The following is a 19,263-nucleotide window of genomic DNA, read 5'->3' as shown; positions in this document are numbered from 1 at the left end:
GAGGGGTCTAATCATGTTGTATTTCACTTACAACTGTTCCTGGATATCAGTAACTCCTTACATTTAGCATTATAATTTGCATAATATAGACATTTAATAATAGCAGCAAACTTAATAAGTTCCTATTACCTGCCCTAAAGTGTTCTAAGGATATGATGGGAAAAAAACATAATCCTCCAGGCAACCCTATGGGGTAGGTCTTTCTATGATCATTCCCATGTTAGAGCAACAGAGGATGAGATGATTGGATGGCATCACCGATTCAGTGGACATGAACTTGGGCAAACTCCGGGAGATGGTGAGGAACAGAGAAGCCTGGTGTGCTTGGAGTCACAAAGAGTCGGACATGAGTTAGCAACTGAACAACAACAGCCACATTAGAGCAGAAAATTGACACTTAGGGAAATTGAGAAGTTTGCCCAAAGCTACTTGGATTATAGGTGGCAGAGGGTTGTCCCTTGAGGTCCCATGGTTAAGATTCCACCCTTCCTTTGCAGGGGGCACAGGTTCAATCCATGGTGGGGGAAATAAGATCCCACATGCCTCACAGTAAGGCCAAAATATATATTTTAGGTGGAGCTGAAATTTGAATCCAGAATTAGTCTCTTCAGTTCAATTCAGTTCAGTCACTCAGTCGTGTCCGACTCTCTGTGACCCCATGAATTGCAGCACGCCAGGCCTCCCTGTCCATCACCAACTCCTGGAGTTTACTCAAACTCATGTCCATTGAGTCGGTGATGCCATCCAGCCACCTCATCCTCTGTCGTCCCCTTCTCCTCCTGCCCCCAGCATTAGGGTCTTTTCCAATGACTCAACTCTTTGCATGAGGTGGCCAAAGTATTGGAGTTTCAGCTTCAGCGTCAGTCCTTCCAATCAGCATCATACAGCCTCTCACTTGCTAGAGGTTTGAGGTTGCTCCAGTTCTGAATCCTGAGTTCTATATGGTATGATGGCCTGGTTTTGGCCTGCGGGGAGTTTGATGGGCTGAGACAAGAGAAGCTGACCTGATCACAGGACATTATCAACAGTCAATGTATGCCATGTGCAGTCCACATTTGAAAGTCTAAGGCAGACAGTAACAGTGGGATGCATCAAGTCCAGAAGAGGTGTCATAGTGATTAACAGATGCATCTGATTATGGAATCTTTGCTATGGAAAGGTTCTTACAGGGCAATCAGCCTGACCACTCACTCACGGGTGAAATTTGTGATAGGGAACTGGGTGGGTAGGACTTTTCCCCATCTGGACCCCCTCACTACGCCTGCAGTTAGCACTGCAATTAAGTGGGTTCCTGCCCCACAACTTCTCTCTTCTAAGGCCTTATCCTCCTCACCAGCATCCAGATTTATCAGCATCTTGATGGTAAACACCTCGCCTGGACTCTTAATTGCATTCCAGTTCAATGAGATTAAATCTCCCTGAACAGCATTAGGTATTTTTTTATTAGGTATTTTTTAACGGTTAATTTATTTTTATATTTTTATAGCTCTTGCAATTAAAAAGAAAAAAATGACTTTCAGGCTGCAAAACTGGCCTCTACTGCTAGTTAGATTCCCTGGATCTGTCCTGAAAGGTATAAACCATTTTTAAAACATTATCACTAAATGTATGCTATAATAAATAAACTACCCAAGCTCTTAGACCTACAGAAGAGAGAGGATGGAGGGGGGCGTGATGTGTGAAGATATTTGTCTTTTTCTGTCAGCGCTCTCTCTATTTTTCGGGTCCCAGGCTCTCGCACCGCTGGTTCCCTCTGCACACTGTTTACAGCGGGCCCTCCTACCCGCAGCTGGACCATAGCTGGGCCCTCCTACCTCCAGCTGCGCTCCCTCCCTCCCCTTCCAAGGGTGTCACGTGGGCTGATGAGCTAATGTATGTGAAAGCCTTAGTCAACTGCAAGGCACAATCGAATGCCAATGATTACTGTTGTTATTATTCTTATCTTACTCCAGGGAAACCCTGTTGCCTCCCACCCTCCCAGACCCACTCTGCAGGACAGCCGGCGAAACTCAAGCGAGGCTAGACAGCCCCTCCCACGTGGGCGGAGGTCCTGGCGCAAATCCGTCTCCCCGGCTAGCGGGTGGGGGCGCTACTGCTCGGCTCAGACCCTGCCCGCCTACCCGCCCCCCACCTCCCCTCAGTAATGGCTTTCCCAGTCCTTCCTGGCTTCGGGAGCCTAACTCCGGAAGGAAATCTCCTGAGTTCCAGTGAAAGTTCTCGAACTACTGAAGTCATCGACTCCCTTGGCCTGTCTTCACACCCACTCCCCCAGCCCCCTCCCCTCCAAGTGCCCGCAGCGGAGCCAGGCTGCCCCGGAAGGATCTGACCGGCAATTTCCTACAATTGTCTGACTGGGGCTCCTCAGTCTATCAGCTCCCCGCTTCCTTCCCCACCTCATCTCTTGCAGTCTCCCCTCTCCAAAGCCCCAGTCTCCTGGATATCCCAACCTCCACCCTGATCTGACTTCTTAGGCCCCACAGTTCTCTTTAGTATTTCCTCTCTCTTCTAGGATTGTCACTACCCCGGGGGAGGTGGAATGGGAGTTTGGGAGTCAACATGGCCACCAGGGCCCATCAGGAAGTTGGATGTGCTGCCGTGTTACCAAGGCAACCACCCTTCTGTGTTAGGCCTTCCCAGAGCTATTTGTCCCCAGCTGAGGAGGGTGAGGACTTGACTGTGCTAGCTCCCTCTCCCAATAAATCAAATCTGACTGAGGCCAAAAAGGGTGGGCAGGGAGCACAGGATATCAAGACGACTCATTAGACAAAGGGAGGACAACTTAACCTTTCTTCAGCCACTTTTGTATCAAGGAGCGCTGTCCCCAAGGCAGACCTCCAAGCTCTCCCTGGACCATCCTGACCTCCAGTGCCGCTGGGCGTGGACTCCAGGAAGAGGCTTGGGGAGGTCGGAGGAGGGGCCTGTCTGCACTTGATGGATGGTACTGAAGAAATGTCTGGCACTTTCTTTCCCCACGGGGGAGGTGAAACTGCAGCCACCTCTCCCCCGCATTCACATTCCTGCCTGCCTGCTCAGGAAGGGGGTGGGGTGGGTGGCCGGAGCAGGGAAAGGAGGGCCCTGAGCCCCACTGAGAGTTGTAAACTATCACTCACATTTGTCTACACCGGCAGGGGAACGGATGGGCAGGTGGACAATTCCTACATTTCAACTGAGGTAAAAAGGGATCCCTATGTTCCCACCGCACCCTCCTTCTTGGCTCCCAGACCTCCTGGGGCAGGTGCCAGGACTGCCCATTCAGTCTGCACTCATTATATTCCTACTGTATGCTGGGCATTGGGTAATAGAGCAAGTAAATAGAGGTCTCAAAGCGTAGTCCACAGATTTTGTGAATCCGCAAGATCCTTTCAGGGGATGTTGTTCAGTCAGTCAGTTCAGTCATGTCCAACTCTTTGCAACCCCATGGACTGTAGCCTGCTTGGCTCCTCTGTCCATGAATTCTCCAGGCAAGAATACTGGAGTGGGTTGCCATTTCCTTCTCCATTTCAGGGGATGGATGAGGTCAAAATGATTTTCATGATTATTCTCTGACAGTGCAGTGGTTAGGACTTGGTGTTTTCACTGCTGTGGCCTGGGTTCAATCCCTAGTTGAGGAAGTAGGATCCTGCAAACTGCGCAGCATTGCCAATTTAAAAAAAAGTTTTTTTCCCCCATAATCCTACTAATTATATATTATTTTCCCTTTTTTGGCTGCACTGAGTAGCACACAGAATCTTAGTTCCCTGACCAGGGATGAAACCTGTGTCCCTGCATCAAGAGTGTGGAGTCTTAACCACTGGATTTCCGGGGAAGTTTTTTATTTACCTTATTGACTGTTGTTATGTACACTGATGGTGCAAAAACAATGGGGTTAAAAGGCCGATGTCTTAGCATAAATCAAGGCAGTAGCACCAAACTAGTCATTGTAATCTTCAAAAACAAAACAAAACAAAAAGCCAGTTTCTCTCAAGAATGTCTTTGATAAAGCAGTAAAAAATTAACATGTGATGGGTTTATTAAAGTTATTTTAAATGAATTAATAAAGACTTGTTTTAATTTCTAATACAGAATATATCGATAGATATAACCCACATAAAAGCTCTTTGGGGCCCTCAGTAGTTCTTAAGGGTGTAAACAGATCCTGAGACCAACAGAGTCAGCACTGCTGGGGTCACTCATAGGCTGTTACACTGGTCCCTCAAAGTTGAAGGGAACTTTCTCACATATTAAAATGCCAGCTTGAGAAACGTCTTATTTAAAGTTGAGGGTAGAGAATATGGGTGTGTTTCCTGGCAACCCTGGCTTGAGAAAAGACACTGTCACTGGAATAAAGATTTTAATGGTCTCCACTCACAGGAGAAGCAAGGCATACAAGCCCACAGCCCTCTGTACTTCCCTTTCTCCCCTATGTGCTGAATATCTTGTGTTGGGTCATGGGGGATTCGGGGTGTTTGTGGCCCCTGTGGGCTAGGCCCAGATGTGGGCTCCCCCCAGCCCCTAGATTCATCTATAGTCCCTTCTATTCCCACTCAGGGGGCTCTTCCCGCCCCCCCAATAATAGTCACAGTGTAGCAAGGTTGAGGGAGCAGGGCACAGGGAGGGGCAGGAGGATTCAGGAATCCACATCCCAGCCTGGCCTGGCCTGGGATAGGGTGAAGAGTGAGTGTGTGTGTATGTGTGTGTTCCCTGGGCATGACTGTGAGTTTTGGTCCAGTCCTGTGGGCTCCAAGTTCTCCCCCATACAAGTCCTCTTTCAGAGGTAGTATCTGGTGTCGCCACTGGGGTCAGCACATCTGAGTTGTTCAAGCCACTTCTTTGGCAGTGTGGGGTTGCTGTGGACGGGCTGATGCTGGCATCTCTCTGTCATCTCTGGCCCAGGGAAGAGGGGAGTGGAAGGCCAGGAGGGGAGCCAGGTCAGCCTCGGGTGCTACTCCCTCGCTCCCCCAGGAGCCAGTAGGTCCGAACTTTGCCTTTGCCCTGGAGGGAAAAAGAGGACATTGGGGTAGGGAGTGATACATCCACTTTCCCAAATGATGGGAATGGGGATGGTTGCTTGAGAAGGGGCCTGGGGGAAGGTGAGCCCTGCAGGGACCTCAAGGGGTCGTGAGGGCAGGGACTTTCTACCTTCATTTCTACATCCCCTCGAAGCTCCAGCTCGAAACCACCAAACTCCTCCAGAACAGCTTTGGTTTCAGAAGATAAGTGGATCTTCAGGGCTGGGTAGGATAAAGGAGGAGAAGGGAGACGAGAGATGCAAGAGTTGGGAGCAGGAGATTGGGGGCCGTAGGGCTAGAAAGATGCTCTCCCACCTTCCTTTAGCCCTGAAAGAAGCCTCCTAATTCAGAGTCCCACCCACCCACTCCACGTGGTGTCTGACCACATAGGCCTCACCCTAAGAATTCCAGAGCTGTGCTGTCCACCATGATAGCCATAGACACATGTAGCTATTTAAATTGTAATTAAAATGAAATACAGTTAAAATGCAATAAATAAATAAAACACAATGCCTCAGAGGCTACCATATTGGACAACACAGCTTATAGAGCATTTCTATTACTGCAGAAAGTTCCATTGGACAGCACTTCAGAGCATCACCAGGCTCTAGACAGATAGTAGAGTGTAGAGGTCAAGGGCTCAGACAGTGGAGCCTGCACTGCCTAGTACAAATCCCAGCTTGGACACTTGGCTGGGGAAGTAATATTAACTCTCTGTGCCTCACTTTCCTTGTCTACAAAATGCTGAGAGTGACAGGACCCATCTCAAAGCACTCTTGTGTGGATTAAATCTAATGTTACTCATACACTATTTTAAAAGAATCTGGCACTTAGGAGGCACTATACAATCGGTTGCTATCATCATTTTTTAACTTAACACCCTCATTTTAGGGTTGAGGGTGCCCAGGCCTTGGAGAGGAGATCTGTGCAGGCTGCTGAGGTCAGGCCCAGGCTTCCTGACTGCTGTTCCCTGCAGCCCTTCCTTGAGTCCCTAGCAAACTGTGGTCTAGGTCATCTTAGTATTCCAGGGCCTGGTATTCAGTAGTTGCTCAATAAATGGTGACTGAATTGAACTGTGTTGACTACAGCAGGAAGCAGATCGACAGGAAGCAAGCCCAAGGGAAGAGCTGGGAGCAAGCATTTATCAGGTACCCATTGTGTTCCAGGGGTTGTGCTGTGTTTTTTTATAACCCAAGACATCATCATTTTAAAGATAAACAGCTGAAGCTCAGACAAGCTGAACAATTACGTGCTAGTCATGTTATATGACTTTCTCAAACAACTTTTCTGATAGATGTTTCATTCTCATTTTCCAGATAAGGAAAACAGGGGTTCAGAGAGGTGTAGCAAATTGACATGAAACATCAGTTGTAGAACTGAGATTCACACCCAAGTGGGCGGCTCTGAAGCCCTCTTGACCACACTCAAGAGGGCTCTAAAGGTAAGATTCCTGCTGGAAACTGCCAGACGTTGGTCTGGAAAGACTTCTCAGTCATTTGGCAAGAGTGGGCAGCTGGGACCTGCGTCTCTGATTAGACTCAAAGTGACCTGGCCAAGTTGAACCCTTATAAGAAGGCAACTCGGGAAGAGAAAGAACAGGGAGTGGAAGGCATCCGCTGCCAGGCGGGCAACTACAACCCCCCTGCCCACCCTGTCCCGCCCAGGGGACCCAGAGTACCTTCCCCATTAGACTCCATTCTTGAGGCAGTGTTGACTGTGTCCCCAAAGAGACAGTACCGGGGCATCTTCAGCCCCACCACGCCGGCACACACGGGTCCTGAAGGGAGTGGAAGCCCATCAGTTCAGGTGGGAGGAATGGAGGGTGACCTAGGTGACCTAGGTGGGGCCAGAGGGTGAGGCTAGGGTAGGGTGCCCCAGGAGAGGCAGCAGGTGGGGTCTGTGGTCGGTGGGAGCCCAAGGGTGTGTGTGTGGTGGGGGGAGGTGAAGGTGTATGCGCGCGCGTAGGTAGCGCTGCAGAGAGCTGGGGCTGGTCTCCGGTCTTTCGGCGGCCTCACCCGTGTGGATGCCGATGCGCAGGCGCAGCTGCTCCTGGGGCCGGTGGCGGATGCGGAAGGAACGCACCGCGTCCAGCAGCGCCAGGGCCATGCGGGCCACCTCGCGGGCGTGCAGCCGCCCGTTCCGCACCGGGAGCCCGGACACCACCATATAGGCGTCACCAATGGTCTCCACCTGTGAGGGTCGTGAGAGAGTGCAGGGCCTGAGGGCTCCAACTTTCTCTTCCCAGCGTGGGCCGTCACCCAGAGGGCACTGTCTCCCAGTCTACCCGCCTACCAGCCATTGTGTTTGCTCATCCTCCATACTCCGCCCGGTTTTTCTGCCGGTTCCTGGGTCTCCTTGTGACACCTCCTCGTGACACTGCCTTTGCCCATGTCCCTTAGTCTTCTCTCTCCTTTTTCTTCAGTTCTACCTGTTTATTACCCATCTCCCTCCACCCACCTCATGCGTGCATGCTCTGTCATGGGACCCCATGGACTGCAGCCCACCAGGCTCCTCTGTCCATGGACTTTTCCAGGCAAGAATACTGGGGTGCGTTGCCATTTCCTTCTTCAGGCTAGTCTTCTCTCTTAAGGCTCTGTGTCATTCTACCCTTCACTTTTCTGTAACCCTGTCCACATCTGTCTGTCCCTTCCCATCTTTACTTACCTTGTATACATCAAAATTGTCTATGACAGCATCAAAACAAGTGTACAGGTCGTTGAGCAGGGTCACCACCTGGAAGAAAAGAGCATCCACAAGGAGTGAGGAGTAAGGGGCCCCACCTGGGCTCAGGTGGAAAATGCAGACCCAGAAGGCAGACCTGTGGGATGGAGATGAGAAGCCAAGCACACCTGGCTGCTCTCACACCTGTAGCTGTGCCTGACTTACCTGCATGGGCGTGCTCTCTGCTGATAGGGCTGTGAAACCCACGATGTCACTGAAGTAGATGGTGACGCTGTCAAAGGCTTCGGCCTGGACCGTCTCCCCACGCTTCAGCTGCTCAGCCACTGAGCTGAGGGGCCAGGGACAGGGGCAGGATCAGAAGATGAGCCGGGGCCAGGGCAGGGCTGGCAGGGGCACGAGGCGCAGGCACTCACTGAGGGAGAATCTGGTAGAGCAGGGCCTCAGCCTTGCGCTTCTCCTCCAGGTAGGCCTGGGTCCGCTCCTCCACCAGCTCCTCCAGGTTGTTGGCGTACTGCTCCATGCGTGACAGCAGGTTGTCCAGGATGTTACTGCTGTTCTCCCTGGGAGCAGGGTGGCGGAGGGGGTGGTGGTCAGAGGGGAGCAGCATGCCCAACGCTGCAGTGCCCACCCCAGGCTCTCACCCTCCCCAGACTTAAGTTAGCTTATACTGCAGCAGAGTCCCTGGAGATGGTCAGGGTTGTGGGACACAGCAGGATGGGAGTGCAGGGGCAGAGGGTAGGAAGAAAGTCCAACTCTTCCTTGAGTCCCCAGGGTCAAGTCTGAAGCTTCAGATGTATTGACTCTTCTGCTCATTTTGTTGAACACAAGTAGGCTAGAAGGAGGTGGAGGAGATAGAGGGCTTCCCAGGTGGTGCTAGTGACAAAGAACCCGCTTGCCAATGTAGGAGACCCAGGAGACGAGGGTTCGATCTTCCTGGGTCAGGAAGATCCCCTCGAGGAGGGCATGGCAACCGACTCCAGTATTCTTGCCTGGGAAATCCCATGGAGGGAGGAGCCTGGCAGGCTATATAGTCCATAGGATCTCAAAGAGTCAGACACGACTGAAGTGACTTAGCACACATGCACACAGAAGAGGTAGAAAGGAACAGGGATCAGTTGAGAAGAGTGAGGGCACAGACTAGCTAAGGGGTGTGCCTGGAGGAACCGGCCCCCATAGAGCACACTGGGAAAGGGCAGCAAAGGATGGGTGGGAGCTCCCGTGGAGGACAGAGAGGCAAAGGGAGGAGGTGCAAGGCCATTTACTCTGCTTACCAGTGAAGACTGTGGAGCAGGGGCCGGGGAGCACACTGGTATGAAAAGTGGGTGGCTGTGGGGACAACTGGGTCCCACAGTATTCACAGAGGGGGCTGTGGTGGGCTGGAGCAGGCTGTGTCTGGGGGACTGTGCATGGGCTCTGCCACCCACCACAGGGATAAGACTTAAGCGTGGGATACATGGTGGCTGCTGTGGGTGGAGGAGGCTGGGACAGCCCAGGACTAACGCCAATGACCTGTTAAATTTTCGCAACATCAGGCGGATCTGCTGGAAGGGCGGCCGCTCCTGTGGGTCCTCGGCCCAGCAGCGCTGCATCAACTGTCCCAGTTCCTCCAGGTGATTCTGCAGGACCAGGGAGGGCCGGAAGGGGGGCTGCTCGCCCCGAGTCACACGCTCGATGATCTCTGTGTGGTTGCAGGGAGAGAGGATGAGGGATGGGTTCAGCCTGGGGCCTGTTGAGTAACGAGGTGGGGAAGCCCAGGACCAGAGCAAGGGCTGGGGAAGCCCCGCAGGGACCTGGGCCAGCTGTGCTTGGGGTCACTGGCCACAGTGGAGGAGAAGGGGGCAGTGTTTCCAGGATTCCCTCTCTCTCGAGCTGGGGTCAGTGGAGTGTGGCGGCATTAGGGGAAAGTGTGGTCCTCTCACCTTTGGGACTGAGGTCCAAACCTTCCACGTGGAAGGCGCCACTCCTCAGGGCAATCTCCTGAAGGATGATCCCAAAGCTGTACACATCACCAGCCTGGGAGCCCCGGGCAGGGGGCGAGGCCATTCGCAGGAGCTCAGGGGCTGTCCACAACTTTTCTGTGGGTCAGAGGTCAGGAGTCACAGGGTGAAGGGCCCCAAAGCTAAGGGGTGACGGGAAACAAGGAAGTGGCTGGGCTGATCTGGAGACAAAACATGGGGTGCTAGAGCTAGAAGCGACTTGAGACAACTTCGTCTGACTCGGCTTTCTACTGATGATGAATTGAGCTGGCAGTCAGGAAAGGTGGGCCTGAGCCCATCGCAGGCCAGGGCATCAGTGTCCCCATCGGGTTGTGCTGGCCGTGGGGGTTCGGGGTCAGAGTCATGCAGGGCTCACTGGCATAGAGGGTGTGTCCTTGCTCTGGCTCTGGATCCCTGAAGCTCTCCAGCCCGTAGTCGGTGATCTTGAGCACAAAGCGCCCATCTACCACGCAGTTGGATGACTTGAGGTTCCCATGGGAGCATATGGCCCCATTGTGTAAGAACAGCATACCCTGGGAAGTTTGGGGAGGCAGGGGTCTGAGTGGGACCTCCAACCAGGGCCAGAGAAGAGGCCTGTCTGGCCCCTCACCCCACACCCAGTGGGCTATACCCGACCTACCTTGACAATGTCATTGGTGAGCGAGTACCGGAACATCCAGTCCAGGGTGATGCTCTCATTCTCCAGGATGTCCTGCAGGGCAGTGAGAGTCAGCCCTGCACCCTGCATGTGCCCCCAGGAGGAGGAGTGCAGGGGTCCCACTGACATAAACTGGCAGAAGAGAATAAAGCTTCGTATTTACTCTGGTGCCACCGCCCTCCCCCACTTCCATTTTACAGATGGGGAAAATAAAGGTCAGAAAAAAGGAGAGGCTTGCGCTTATGGTCAGTCAAGGGCGGACTCAGGGCTGGACCCAGGTGTCCTGACACTCCCTTGTTACCCTCACCTGTAGGCTCCCACGGGGACAGTACTCTGTGAGGATACAGATGTTGGGGGGATCAGTGCAGGCTCCCACAAACCTGGTCAAGTGTTCATTTTGTACATCCCGCATCTGCAGGCGAGAGCCAGCATCAGAGCCTGGCAGAGACCTCACTCCGCACCAAATCGCCCCTACCCTCAGGGACCCCTCACTCTTCCTAAGTCCCGATGTATTCTCTCTAGACATTCTAGGAGCTTCCCGTGATTCCCACTCCTGTTTGAAAGAACCTGTCCCCAGAATCTGCTCCCTATTCCCTCTGCCTCCTAAGCCCATCCAGCGGAGCCCCTAGGAAATCTCCAGTAGCCCTTCTCGCATCTGTGATTCTACTCACAATGTGCAAGGGCCCCTCCCACGGCTCTAGTGCCCACCCTTTCCTAGGATACACTGTGGTCCCTCCATGCTGCTTCTGTTGGCCAACCTCCCCATATCCCCAGATTCTTCCCCAGGCCACTGCCTCCTTCCCTCCCTCCGCACATTACATGCTTCAGCTCAAACAGGACTTCCCGTGTCAGCTCAATGCGTTTCCGGTTCACACGTTTCACAGCCACGAGGTTGCCCTGAGCAAGGAGTGGAGGTGGTCACTGTGAGGAAAGAGCCCAGCACTGGGAACCCCACCGCTCTGACAGCCCACCACTGCCCTAAGACCCTCCTCAGTCCTTCATCAGAGCACAACCCTGTCCCATCCAGAGGACCAGTGGTCTTACGCAGACTTACCTTATAATACGCTGTCTTGGCAAAGATTTGGAATTGGCCCTCTGTGGTCAGTAGGGAGCCATAATTGGAGCCTCTCTGAAGGGGTGGAGCACAGGAGGGATGGTCAGCCAGTGGGCCCAGTTCTCCATCCTGGCTGTTTGAGCTCTGCTCTTCACTACCCTGCCTTATCTTTGTGTCACCCTGCCTCATCCTGTCATCCAGCTCAATGTGTGGAATTTTAGCTCATCCTGAAATCCTTTCCTCATTTACTTACTTTTTAAAAAACAAGATTTATTGGAGTGTAGTTGCTTTACAGTGTTGTGTTGGACCCTGTTGTACCGCAAAGTGAATCAAATGTATGTACACACCTATCCCTTCTTTTTCAGATTTCTTTCCCGTTTAGGTCACCACAGAGCATTGACTAGAAGTTCCCTGTGTTATTCAGTAGGTTCTCATTATTTACTTTTAAAAAAATGTATTTTCACATATGCTATCACTGACCTGTGAGGGAGGCTCTGTGGATGTAATCATTATCTGAGATGGGCTCAGAGAGGGTATGTGACTTGCCCAAGGTCACATAGCAAGTAAAGGCAGAGCTGGGACGAGAATCTTGCTCTTTACCCTAACTCGTCAGGTGCTAACCCCCATACCCGTACCCCGCTCAGCCCCCTTCTCCCCAGTAGTGGAGTTCTTACCCCGCTCAGGGTCAGCCGGCTGCCTGCACTCCGGAGATGCCTCTCAAGGCTACTGGGCTGCAGGTCCTCCCAGCGCACGCGCCACAGCTCTGAGGCCAGTTCCTTCTCCAGCTGCATCTTCCTGGGGCACGAAACCTGCACCTGAGCCCACGTCTGAGCTCCTGACCCAGGGCGGGGGTACTCAGCAGCCCCTCCGCAGAGCCCTGGGATCTCTGCAGGAGCTGAGAGATGGGTGGGGCAGTTACAGCCTCTCAGCTCGGAGTCAGGAGGCTTAGGTGAAATTCTGCCTCACTGGGGACCTTGAGGTAGTCATTTCACTTCTCTGAGGCTCATGTTCATGTCTAAATGTCCTCATGTGGAAACTGGGGATCTTGACGTTTATTTCAAAGCATTGTTATAAGAATGAAAAGAAATGTGTGTGGAAGTGCCTGGCACACAATTTATGCTCAACCAGCCCTGATTTTCTTCTCTCCCTCCTTGCTTCCCTCTGTCATCAACTTTTCCTGCACCTGTCAGCCTCCCACCAGAAGGCAGGAGTGAGTCTTCCTTATCTCTCTCCTCTGCTCTGGGTTCAGCCCCTGGTACATGGCCGAACCATCATCCTTGGTCAGCTAATATGGGTCCAACACATTGCTTCCCATCTGGTCTGTATAAACAGGAAGGGAGGATAGACCAGCCTCAGCTCAGAACCCACATCCTATGATGCTCCAACAGATCCGCTCCTTCTTGGATCTCCCAGATCCTCCTTGGCCACTCCTATCTCTGGTGCCTCCTTAAGTCTCCTGCGTTGGCAGGGGGGTTCTTTACCACTAGCACCACCTGGGAAGCCCTTTCCCCTCCTTCTTCGTTGGAGGGCTTTTTAGTCTCTTTTCTCCCCCATCTCCCTGGGCTTTGCTGTGCTGGCCCTTCACCCCCCCCCCCCCCCTCCACTCTGGGCCCCTGCCACTTCCTCTGCTACTGGTTCTCCAGGCCTTCCAGCCTCAGTCACCACCCTCATCCCCAGGCTCACCTGTATATGAAGAAGGAGACGATCAGGATGCTGAGAAGGGAGAGGCTCCCCACCAAAGCCAGCACCTCCAGGGTGGAGAAGTGGTCTACGGAGGAGGACAGAGTTGCAGCAAGAGAGATGTGAGATAGACATTGGACAGGAGAAAGAAGAACTTTTTTATATATAATTTTTTTTTTTGGCTGCCCTGCATGGCATGCAGGATCCTTTCCTGACTGAGATTTGAACCCATGCCTAAAGTGGAAGCATGGAGTCCTAATCACTAGACTGCCAGGGAAGTCCCAGCACTTTTTAATATTTAATCAGTGAATGCAGATGGTGGGCAAAGGAACAAAAATGGCAGGCGGAGTCTCTGTGGGAAACCCTCGGTGCCAGAGAGCAGCACCTATTCGATCCCCTGAACAGGAAGCATGCAGTGTCTCCAGAATGGAGGCCAGGAAGGCAAGGGGCAGTCACCTTGGTTGCAGGCTGGGTCCTCATTGTCAAAGCCGCACTTGGGGACATCAGGAGGTGGATACCCCAGGGGCCAGTTCAGTTTGCGCCCTGACATGGTCAGCAGTTCTTGGGAAGTCCCATTGAAGTTCAGAACAACCTATGGGAGGGCAGGAGTGGTGGGCGGGCAAGGGCCCTTGGTGAGGCCTCCTGTCCAGGGAAGCAGTCCTGCCCCCCACCTACCCAACCTCCGCTGCCAGAGACTGAGTCTGCCCTGTCAACAGTTCACCGAGCCCCTGGCGTGACTGGATACAGACAGCTTCATACCCACGCCCCATGTTATCAGAATGGACAAACTTGACAATGACTTAAGCACTTCTATATTCTGTTTAGAATCACAGTCCCACACTCAGGAAGTTTGTAATCCGGGATTGAAGCACCCAGGAAATAGGAAAAGGCAGTGTTTTCAGTCCACATCCCAGGCCTAAACCATATACTCCTCCTTCTGAGTATAGCCTGTCTCTGCTGGGAGGGGATCCTGCCTCCCTTCAGAGACATGGGGCTTGCTGAGGGCAGGGCTGTGTTCCCTACTTACACATGGGGCTCCCCAAGGACAACACCCAAGTCCCTATCATTCTGGTTGTTCCTCCAGATTGGCTGGATCGCTTTTATCCAGGGTTCGCTCTTATGCACTGAGGTGGGAAGGTGAGATGTCACTCCCAGTCGGCACTGCCTTCTTGGGGGCACAACCTTACCCTGAAGGCGCCAGTGTTAGGATCCATATCCCAGAGGGAGAAGTCAGTCTCCCGGTCTCCATTGCTGTCCATTTTCAGGTATCCTGTCACACCTGGGGGTATGGAGGATGATGGCTGTGTTTTGAGAGTGAAAGTTCAGGGACTCCAGACCTCATCTCCATCTTTTGATCTTGTCTGTCTTGCCCTCCGAATACACACACACACACACATATAATAAAAGAGACAGACATGTCATCAGCAGGAATGACTGGCGTTGGGCACTTAAGAAGACTTCTAATGACACTAGTGAGATGGGAAAGAAAGCCTAAAGGCAGCTTGGAGGAGAGGAAGAGACTGGTGTGTGTAAGGACTACCTGCACTGCAGGCCCAGAGGCTTCTTGTTGCCTCCTGCCTGGGGTGCCCCAGGGTAGCCCATTCCTGCCCCCTGCAGTCCCTGACCTTGGAAGCTTCGGTTCCACATCCGCTGAGTGATGCCCTCCCCGTCGGTGACAGCTCCCCCGTGTGCTAGAGTCTCCGTCACCGCCTGGATGTAGAGCAGGAGCCCATCGTGGAAGGACGCTGGGATGGTGTTCACCTGCAGGGACAGAGAGAGCTGGGCTGGTGGGGGGAGGTACGAGGGGTGCAGAGTGGGGTGCTGTGGGGCAGGGAATGGGAGGGAATGGGAACTTGGAAGAGGATGGGCGAAAACAACCCTACCCATGTACGTGCAGAGAGATTTCAATACTTATAAGACACACCTGTATACACCTGCTAGGCACATGGGGCAGGACGTATCATCCTCATTTTACTGATAAAGATTTGAGGTTCAGAGGTTGGACAATTGTCAGTGCCGCCCTCCATCATCAGGAGAGATAGGGGAGCAAAGGGAAGGGAGAGAAGGGCAGACCGGGAATAGGAGGGAGGCTGAGATAGTGGGGTAGAGACCAGCAGAGGGCTGTGGAGTGGAGATTCGGGGTCCACATCACCCAGGACCGCTCCTACCAGGCCATCCTCCATGGTGAAGTTGAACTGCTCAAGGGCCAAGCGTTTTAGCTTCTGTAGGAATTCCAAGTACTCGGGATTATCCGGCTCTTTATATGTAATGATTTTGGCAGCCTGAGGAGGAGTCAGTGGAGAGGGGAGAGCTGGCTGGATGCTGACTCTGGTCCTCCCTGTATCCTGAGTGCCCACCTCCCAGAGTTGCACCTCTGCTTAGCTCAAAGTCAGATTGGACCCCATGTTCCGCATGAGGTGCTGCCTGCATCAAAACAGGGGATGAACTGGGATGGCATTTCTAAGTCCTGATGGTTGACGGGATGTGAACATTATCCCGCCTCAAGGGCATTCTCTCATATTTTTAGCCTCCTAGTTCTGAAGTCTTCCGACCCTCTATGTACCCGTGGCCCCAGCCCCCTGTCCTTCTGTCACCTAACTCCCTACAAGCATCAGTAACTTCTTTTCTGGAATCCTTTCAGACACTGAGGCACCCAGGAGCTAGAAGCGATGTGCCCCCAACCCAGAGCCCCACAGCCTGGGCTTCCAAGCTGGACCCTCACCTGAAAGGCCTGGTGGGCACTGACATCCTGCCCATCTCCTCTCTCCCAGGGCCTGCGGGGAGCAAGGCCGTGTGCACCTTGCAGGCTTTGCCCAAAGAGGTCCAGGTGGAAGAAAACATAGTCGTCCCCACTCAGGCCAGCTTCCAGGGCCAGAAGCATGAGGGCTCTGAAAGTATCCGGCGAGCTGCAGATGTAGATAACTGGGGAGAGAGAGAAGCCAGGGAAGCCAGGGTGTCAGGGAATGGAGGAGAAACTGAAGCGGGGGCACCCACAGAGAAAGTTCAGAGACCCTGTGGTGGTTAAGTGGAACTTCTGGCTCAGTCTAGGCTAAGCAGGAGAAAGACAACAGAGAAGGCTGTGGGAGGGGGAGGAAGAAGGAGGCCAGACAAGGAGAGCAGGAATAATGGAGCTGAAGGTGGGGAAGGTGAGGGGTGGGGCAGGGAGAGCAGGGGAGGGCCAGCTGGAGAGGGGACTGGAAGACAAGAGGGCATATGGAGCTCCGGGAGGAGAAGCTGGAGCAGGGAAGGAGGCTGCTGGGAAGAGATGGAAAACGGGGGAGAAAAAGAGGGCTAGGAACTAAGCTGGGGCCCCACCAAGTGTCAGGGTGGTAGCTGGAGGCTTTTTTACCTCTGTTAAATTAACTCCGGAGGAATCGGTGGGAAGGAGGCGAGGGAGTGGGGAGGTGAGAATCGAGGCGAGCCTAGGAAGAGAGGGGGCCATGGAGAAAGACAGGGAAATAGAAACTCAGAGGTGGACGGGGCGGAGGAGGCCGAGGCAGCAGTGAAGGGCCCAGAGGAGGAGACGTTTGGTGCAGCCAGGAGAGAGGTCAAGTCCCAGGGAAGGCCCGGAGGCCAAGCGGCCAGACGGGTGTGCCCTGCCTCTACCTCGGCCTTTACGCCGCACGGTGCGCAGCAGCATGGCGTAGTGATCGCGGTCTCCCTCGGCGAATTCCAGGTGGTCCACCGTGATGTTGAGGCGGTCGCGAACCCGCATGTACAGACCCTCCACCACGAAGAAGCAGGGCTGGTCGTCCCCCGGCTGGTAGGCGTAGAGCACGAGCGCCTGGCGCTCCCAGCCCAGCCGTCGGTGCAGCGCCGCCACGAAGTCGCCTAGCTTGGCGTGGCTGGGTCCCGCGCGGGTGGTCAGCGCGTACTCGTCCTTGGCTCCGAAGCCCACGGCGGGGGCGCCGGCGGTCAGCAGCGGCACCCGCCAGTGCGCGGTGAAGCGGCCCACGGGGGCGGCGGCGTACACGCAGCCGGGGCCCAGGAACACCGCGGGGCTGTGCTCCCACTTGAGGTCCACGGCGGCCAGGGGCGCAGCGGTGTCGGAGCAGACGCCCAGCGCGCTCTCGCTGCTGCCCAGCACCGTGCGGACTGTCCAACCCGGCAGCAGGTCCGGCCGCGCCTTCACCCGGGCCAGGGCCAGCTCCACCGCCGGTCCCACGCGCGCCCAAGACCACGGGTACGAGGTGTTGGTCAGAGGCAGCACCACGGCCACCGTCAGGTTGCCAGCGTAGCTGCCCGGGAGCAGTAGCAACGGCGGCAGGAGCAGAAGCAGGCGCAGGCGGGCGCCGGAGGGGCGCCCGGGGCGCTGCATGGCCTCAGCGGGCACCGTGGTGGGCGAGCGCTCCCACCATGGCCTCGAGCGTCCACTCCGGCTCAGCGGCCGGTACTGGGCACCGGGAGCGCCCCCGTGGGAGGGAAGAGGGGCGGAGCGGGGGCGCTCACCGGAGCACGCCGCCCCCTCTAGTTGCGACAGTCCGCGCCGGGAGCGCCAGGGGCGCGACCTAGGGGTGTGCCCAGGGCTCTGCGGAGCAGGTGGGTGCGAGGAGAGCGCGGGGGCCGAGAGGACCCGAGTGTGAACCACGGGGTGCGTGTGTGTGTGCGTGCGTGCGTGTGTGTGTGCGCGTCTGTTAGGAGAGAGAAAGAGAGCGCGAGCGAGCGCTCGGCGGAGAAGGATGGGAGAGAGGGCGCCGGGGGGGGAAAAGAGGAGTGTGAGGGTTTGTATGTGTGCCTGAGCGCTTGGCCCAGGGAGTGTGCCAGAAGGGGCGTCCGGCCGGCCCGAGTCTCCGACAGTCCGGGGGGAACTGGGGAGGACCCAAGCCAAGCTCAGAACCCTCCCTCCCGGCCGCTTCCCCTCCCAGACTCAGAGACAGTAGAACCAAGCCTGGATCTTTAACTCCTTCCTCCCTGCCCCGAAGTCGCGGACTCTCCCGAGCCTCTCAGCCCGCGCGGTTTCCTCTAGATCCTCTTCCCGCTTCTCGGCGGGCCTAATGTGTTTCTCCTCCGAGAAGCGGTACCCGCAGAAGGGGCTCCCTCAAGGGGATGGGGAGAACAGAGATGTGTGGAAGTAACAGCTTGCCTCTTGCGCCCCACCTTGTCCCTCTCCTCCTACCTGACTCCGTCCCGGGAAGAAAGAGGTGAAGGTTTGGGATCTTAGCCGGAAAAGGTGTTTGGTTGTGTGTCAGGTTGTGGGGCAGGAGGGTGACGGTTTCTGGAAAATAAAGTAGTTGAATCCAGGGTTCCGTGGCCACTCTATCTAGGATGTCACCCACCCCCAGCTACCGGACAGAGCGGATTAGTGGAGAAAAAGGACCGGGTGGAGGGCGGAGTTAACTCTTTAGTTCCCAAAAGGCCGTAGGAACGGGAGGGAGAGCTGGTGGGTGGCCGCTGAAGCGAAGAGGTGTGACCTCAGGGCCGCTGCCGGCGTGTGCATTTGCTTCGTCTTAAAGAGGATGAGTAAAGTGAGATTTGTCGGGACGGTGGCAGACAGTGTTGGAAATGACAAGCGGAGGCGTACATTGGGGAGTGTTTGGGGGGCCCTTGACAGCTGGGCCGGGGGCAGGACAGCTGTGAAATCAGTCTGCCCTCTAGTGGCCAGAAGAAGTCATTGGCGGTATTGCGCGCCAACCTCTGAAAACTGCCTCAGTTCAGTTCAGATCAGTCGCTCAGGACCAAAGATCAGCAAACTTCTACACTGTAGACTTTCAAAGGACCTAGTACATGTTAAGCACCAACTAGATGCTGAAGGCATAAATATGAAGATTCTGTGTGTGTATATTTGTCCTTGCTGTTGTTCTGTCACTAAGTCATGTCCGAATCTTTGCCACCCCAGGGACTAAAGCACACCAGACTCCTCTGTCCTTTACTATCTCCTGTCCATTCAGTCGGTGATGCTCTCTAACCATCTCATCTTCTGCCACCTCCTTTTCCTTTTGCTTTCAATCTTTCCCAGCATCAGAGTCTTTTCCAGTGAGTAGGCTTTTCACATCAGGTGGCCAAAGTACTGGAACTTCAGCTTCAGTCCTTCCAATGAATATTCAGGGTTGATTTCCTTTAGGATTGACTGGCTTGTTCTTCTTGCTGTCCAGTGGACTCTCAAGAGTCTTCTCGAGCATCACAGTCTGAAAGCATCAATTCTTCAGCGCTCAGCCTTCCTTATGCTCCAACTCTCACATCCATACATGACTACTGGAAAAACCACAACTTTGATTATATGGACCT

The 19,263-nt window shown here is 54.3% G+C and overlaps 1 protein-coding gene across 1 annotated transcript; it reads right to left on the bottom strand.

Moving 5' to 3' along the window:
* Window positions 1-3,991: 3,991 nt before the first annotated feature.
* Window positions 3,992-17,437, bottom strand: NPR1 (natriuretic peptide receptor 1). Its single transcript, XM_020890817.2, has 22 exons — window positions 16,645-17,437; window positions 15,761-15,960; window positions 15,207-15,320; window positions 14,664-14,799; window positions 14,226-14,317; window positions 13,495-13,630; window positions 13,042-13,126; window positions 12,033-12,153; window positions 11,359-11,433; window positions 11,124-11,201; window positions 10,612-10,716; window positions 10,287-10,358; window positions 10,023-10,179; window positions 9,590-9,745; window positions 9,180-9,348; window positions 8,084-8,230; window positions 7,875-7,998; window positions 7,653-7,721; window positions 7,004-7,178; window positions 6,667-6,765; window positions 5,119-5,210; window positions 3,992-4,971 (listed from the first exon to the last, which is right to left on the bottom strand). The coding sequence occupies exons 1-22, from the start codon at window positions 17,354-17,356 to the stop codon at window positions 4,909-4,911; spliced, it is 3,177 nt and encodes a 1,058-aa protein (XP_020746476.1). The 5' UTR covers window positions 17,357-17,437; the 3' UTR covers window positions 3,992-4,908.
* Between the last annotated feature and the right edge of the window lie 1,826 nt (window positions 17,438-19,263).

Source organism: Odocoileus virginianus, chromosome 5, assembly GCF_023699985.2.
Source record: "Odocoileus virginianus isolate 20LAN1187 ecotype Illinois chromosome 5, Ovbor_1.2, whole genome shotgun sequence".
NCBI classification, from domain to species: domain Eukaryota; kingdom Metazoa; phylum Chordata; class Mammalia; order Artiodactyla; family Cervidae; genus Odocoileus; species Odocoileus virginianus.
The sequence above is the reverse complement of the archived record's forward strand: the minus strand, read 5'-3'. Positions and strand labels throughout refer to the sequence as shown.

Excerpts from the sequence above, each read along its gene's own strand:
- NPR1 (XM_020890817.2), bottom strand. The coding sequence starts at position 17,356 with ATGCAGCGCCCCGGGCGCCCCTCCGGCGCCCGCCTGCGCCTGCTTCTG. Across the intron at positions 13,127-13,494 it reads GGACCCAGCCTGCAACCAAG|ACCACTTCTCCACCCTGGAG; the intron begins GTGACTGCCCCT and ends CCTCCTCCGTAG. Across the intron at positions 4,972-5,118 it reads GAGGGGATGTAGAAATGAAG|GGCAAAGGCAAAGTTCGGAC; the intron begins GTAGAAAGTCCC and ends TTTTCCCTCCAG.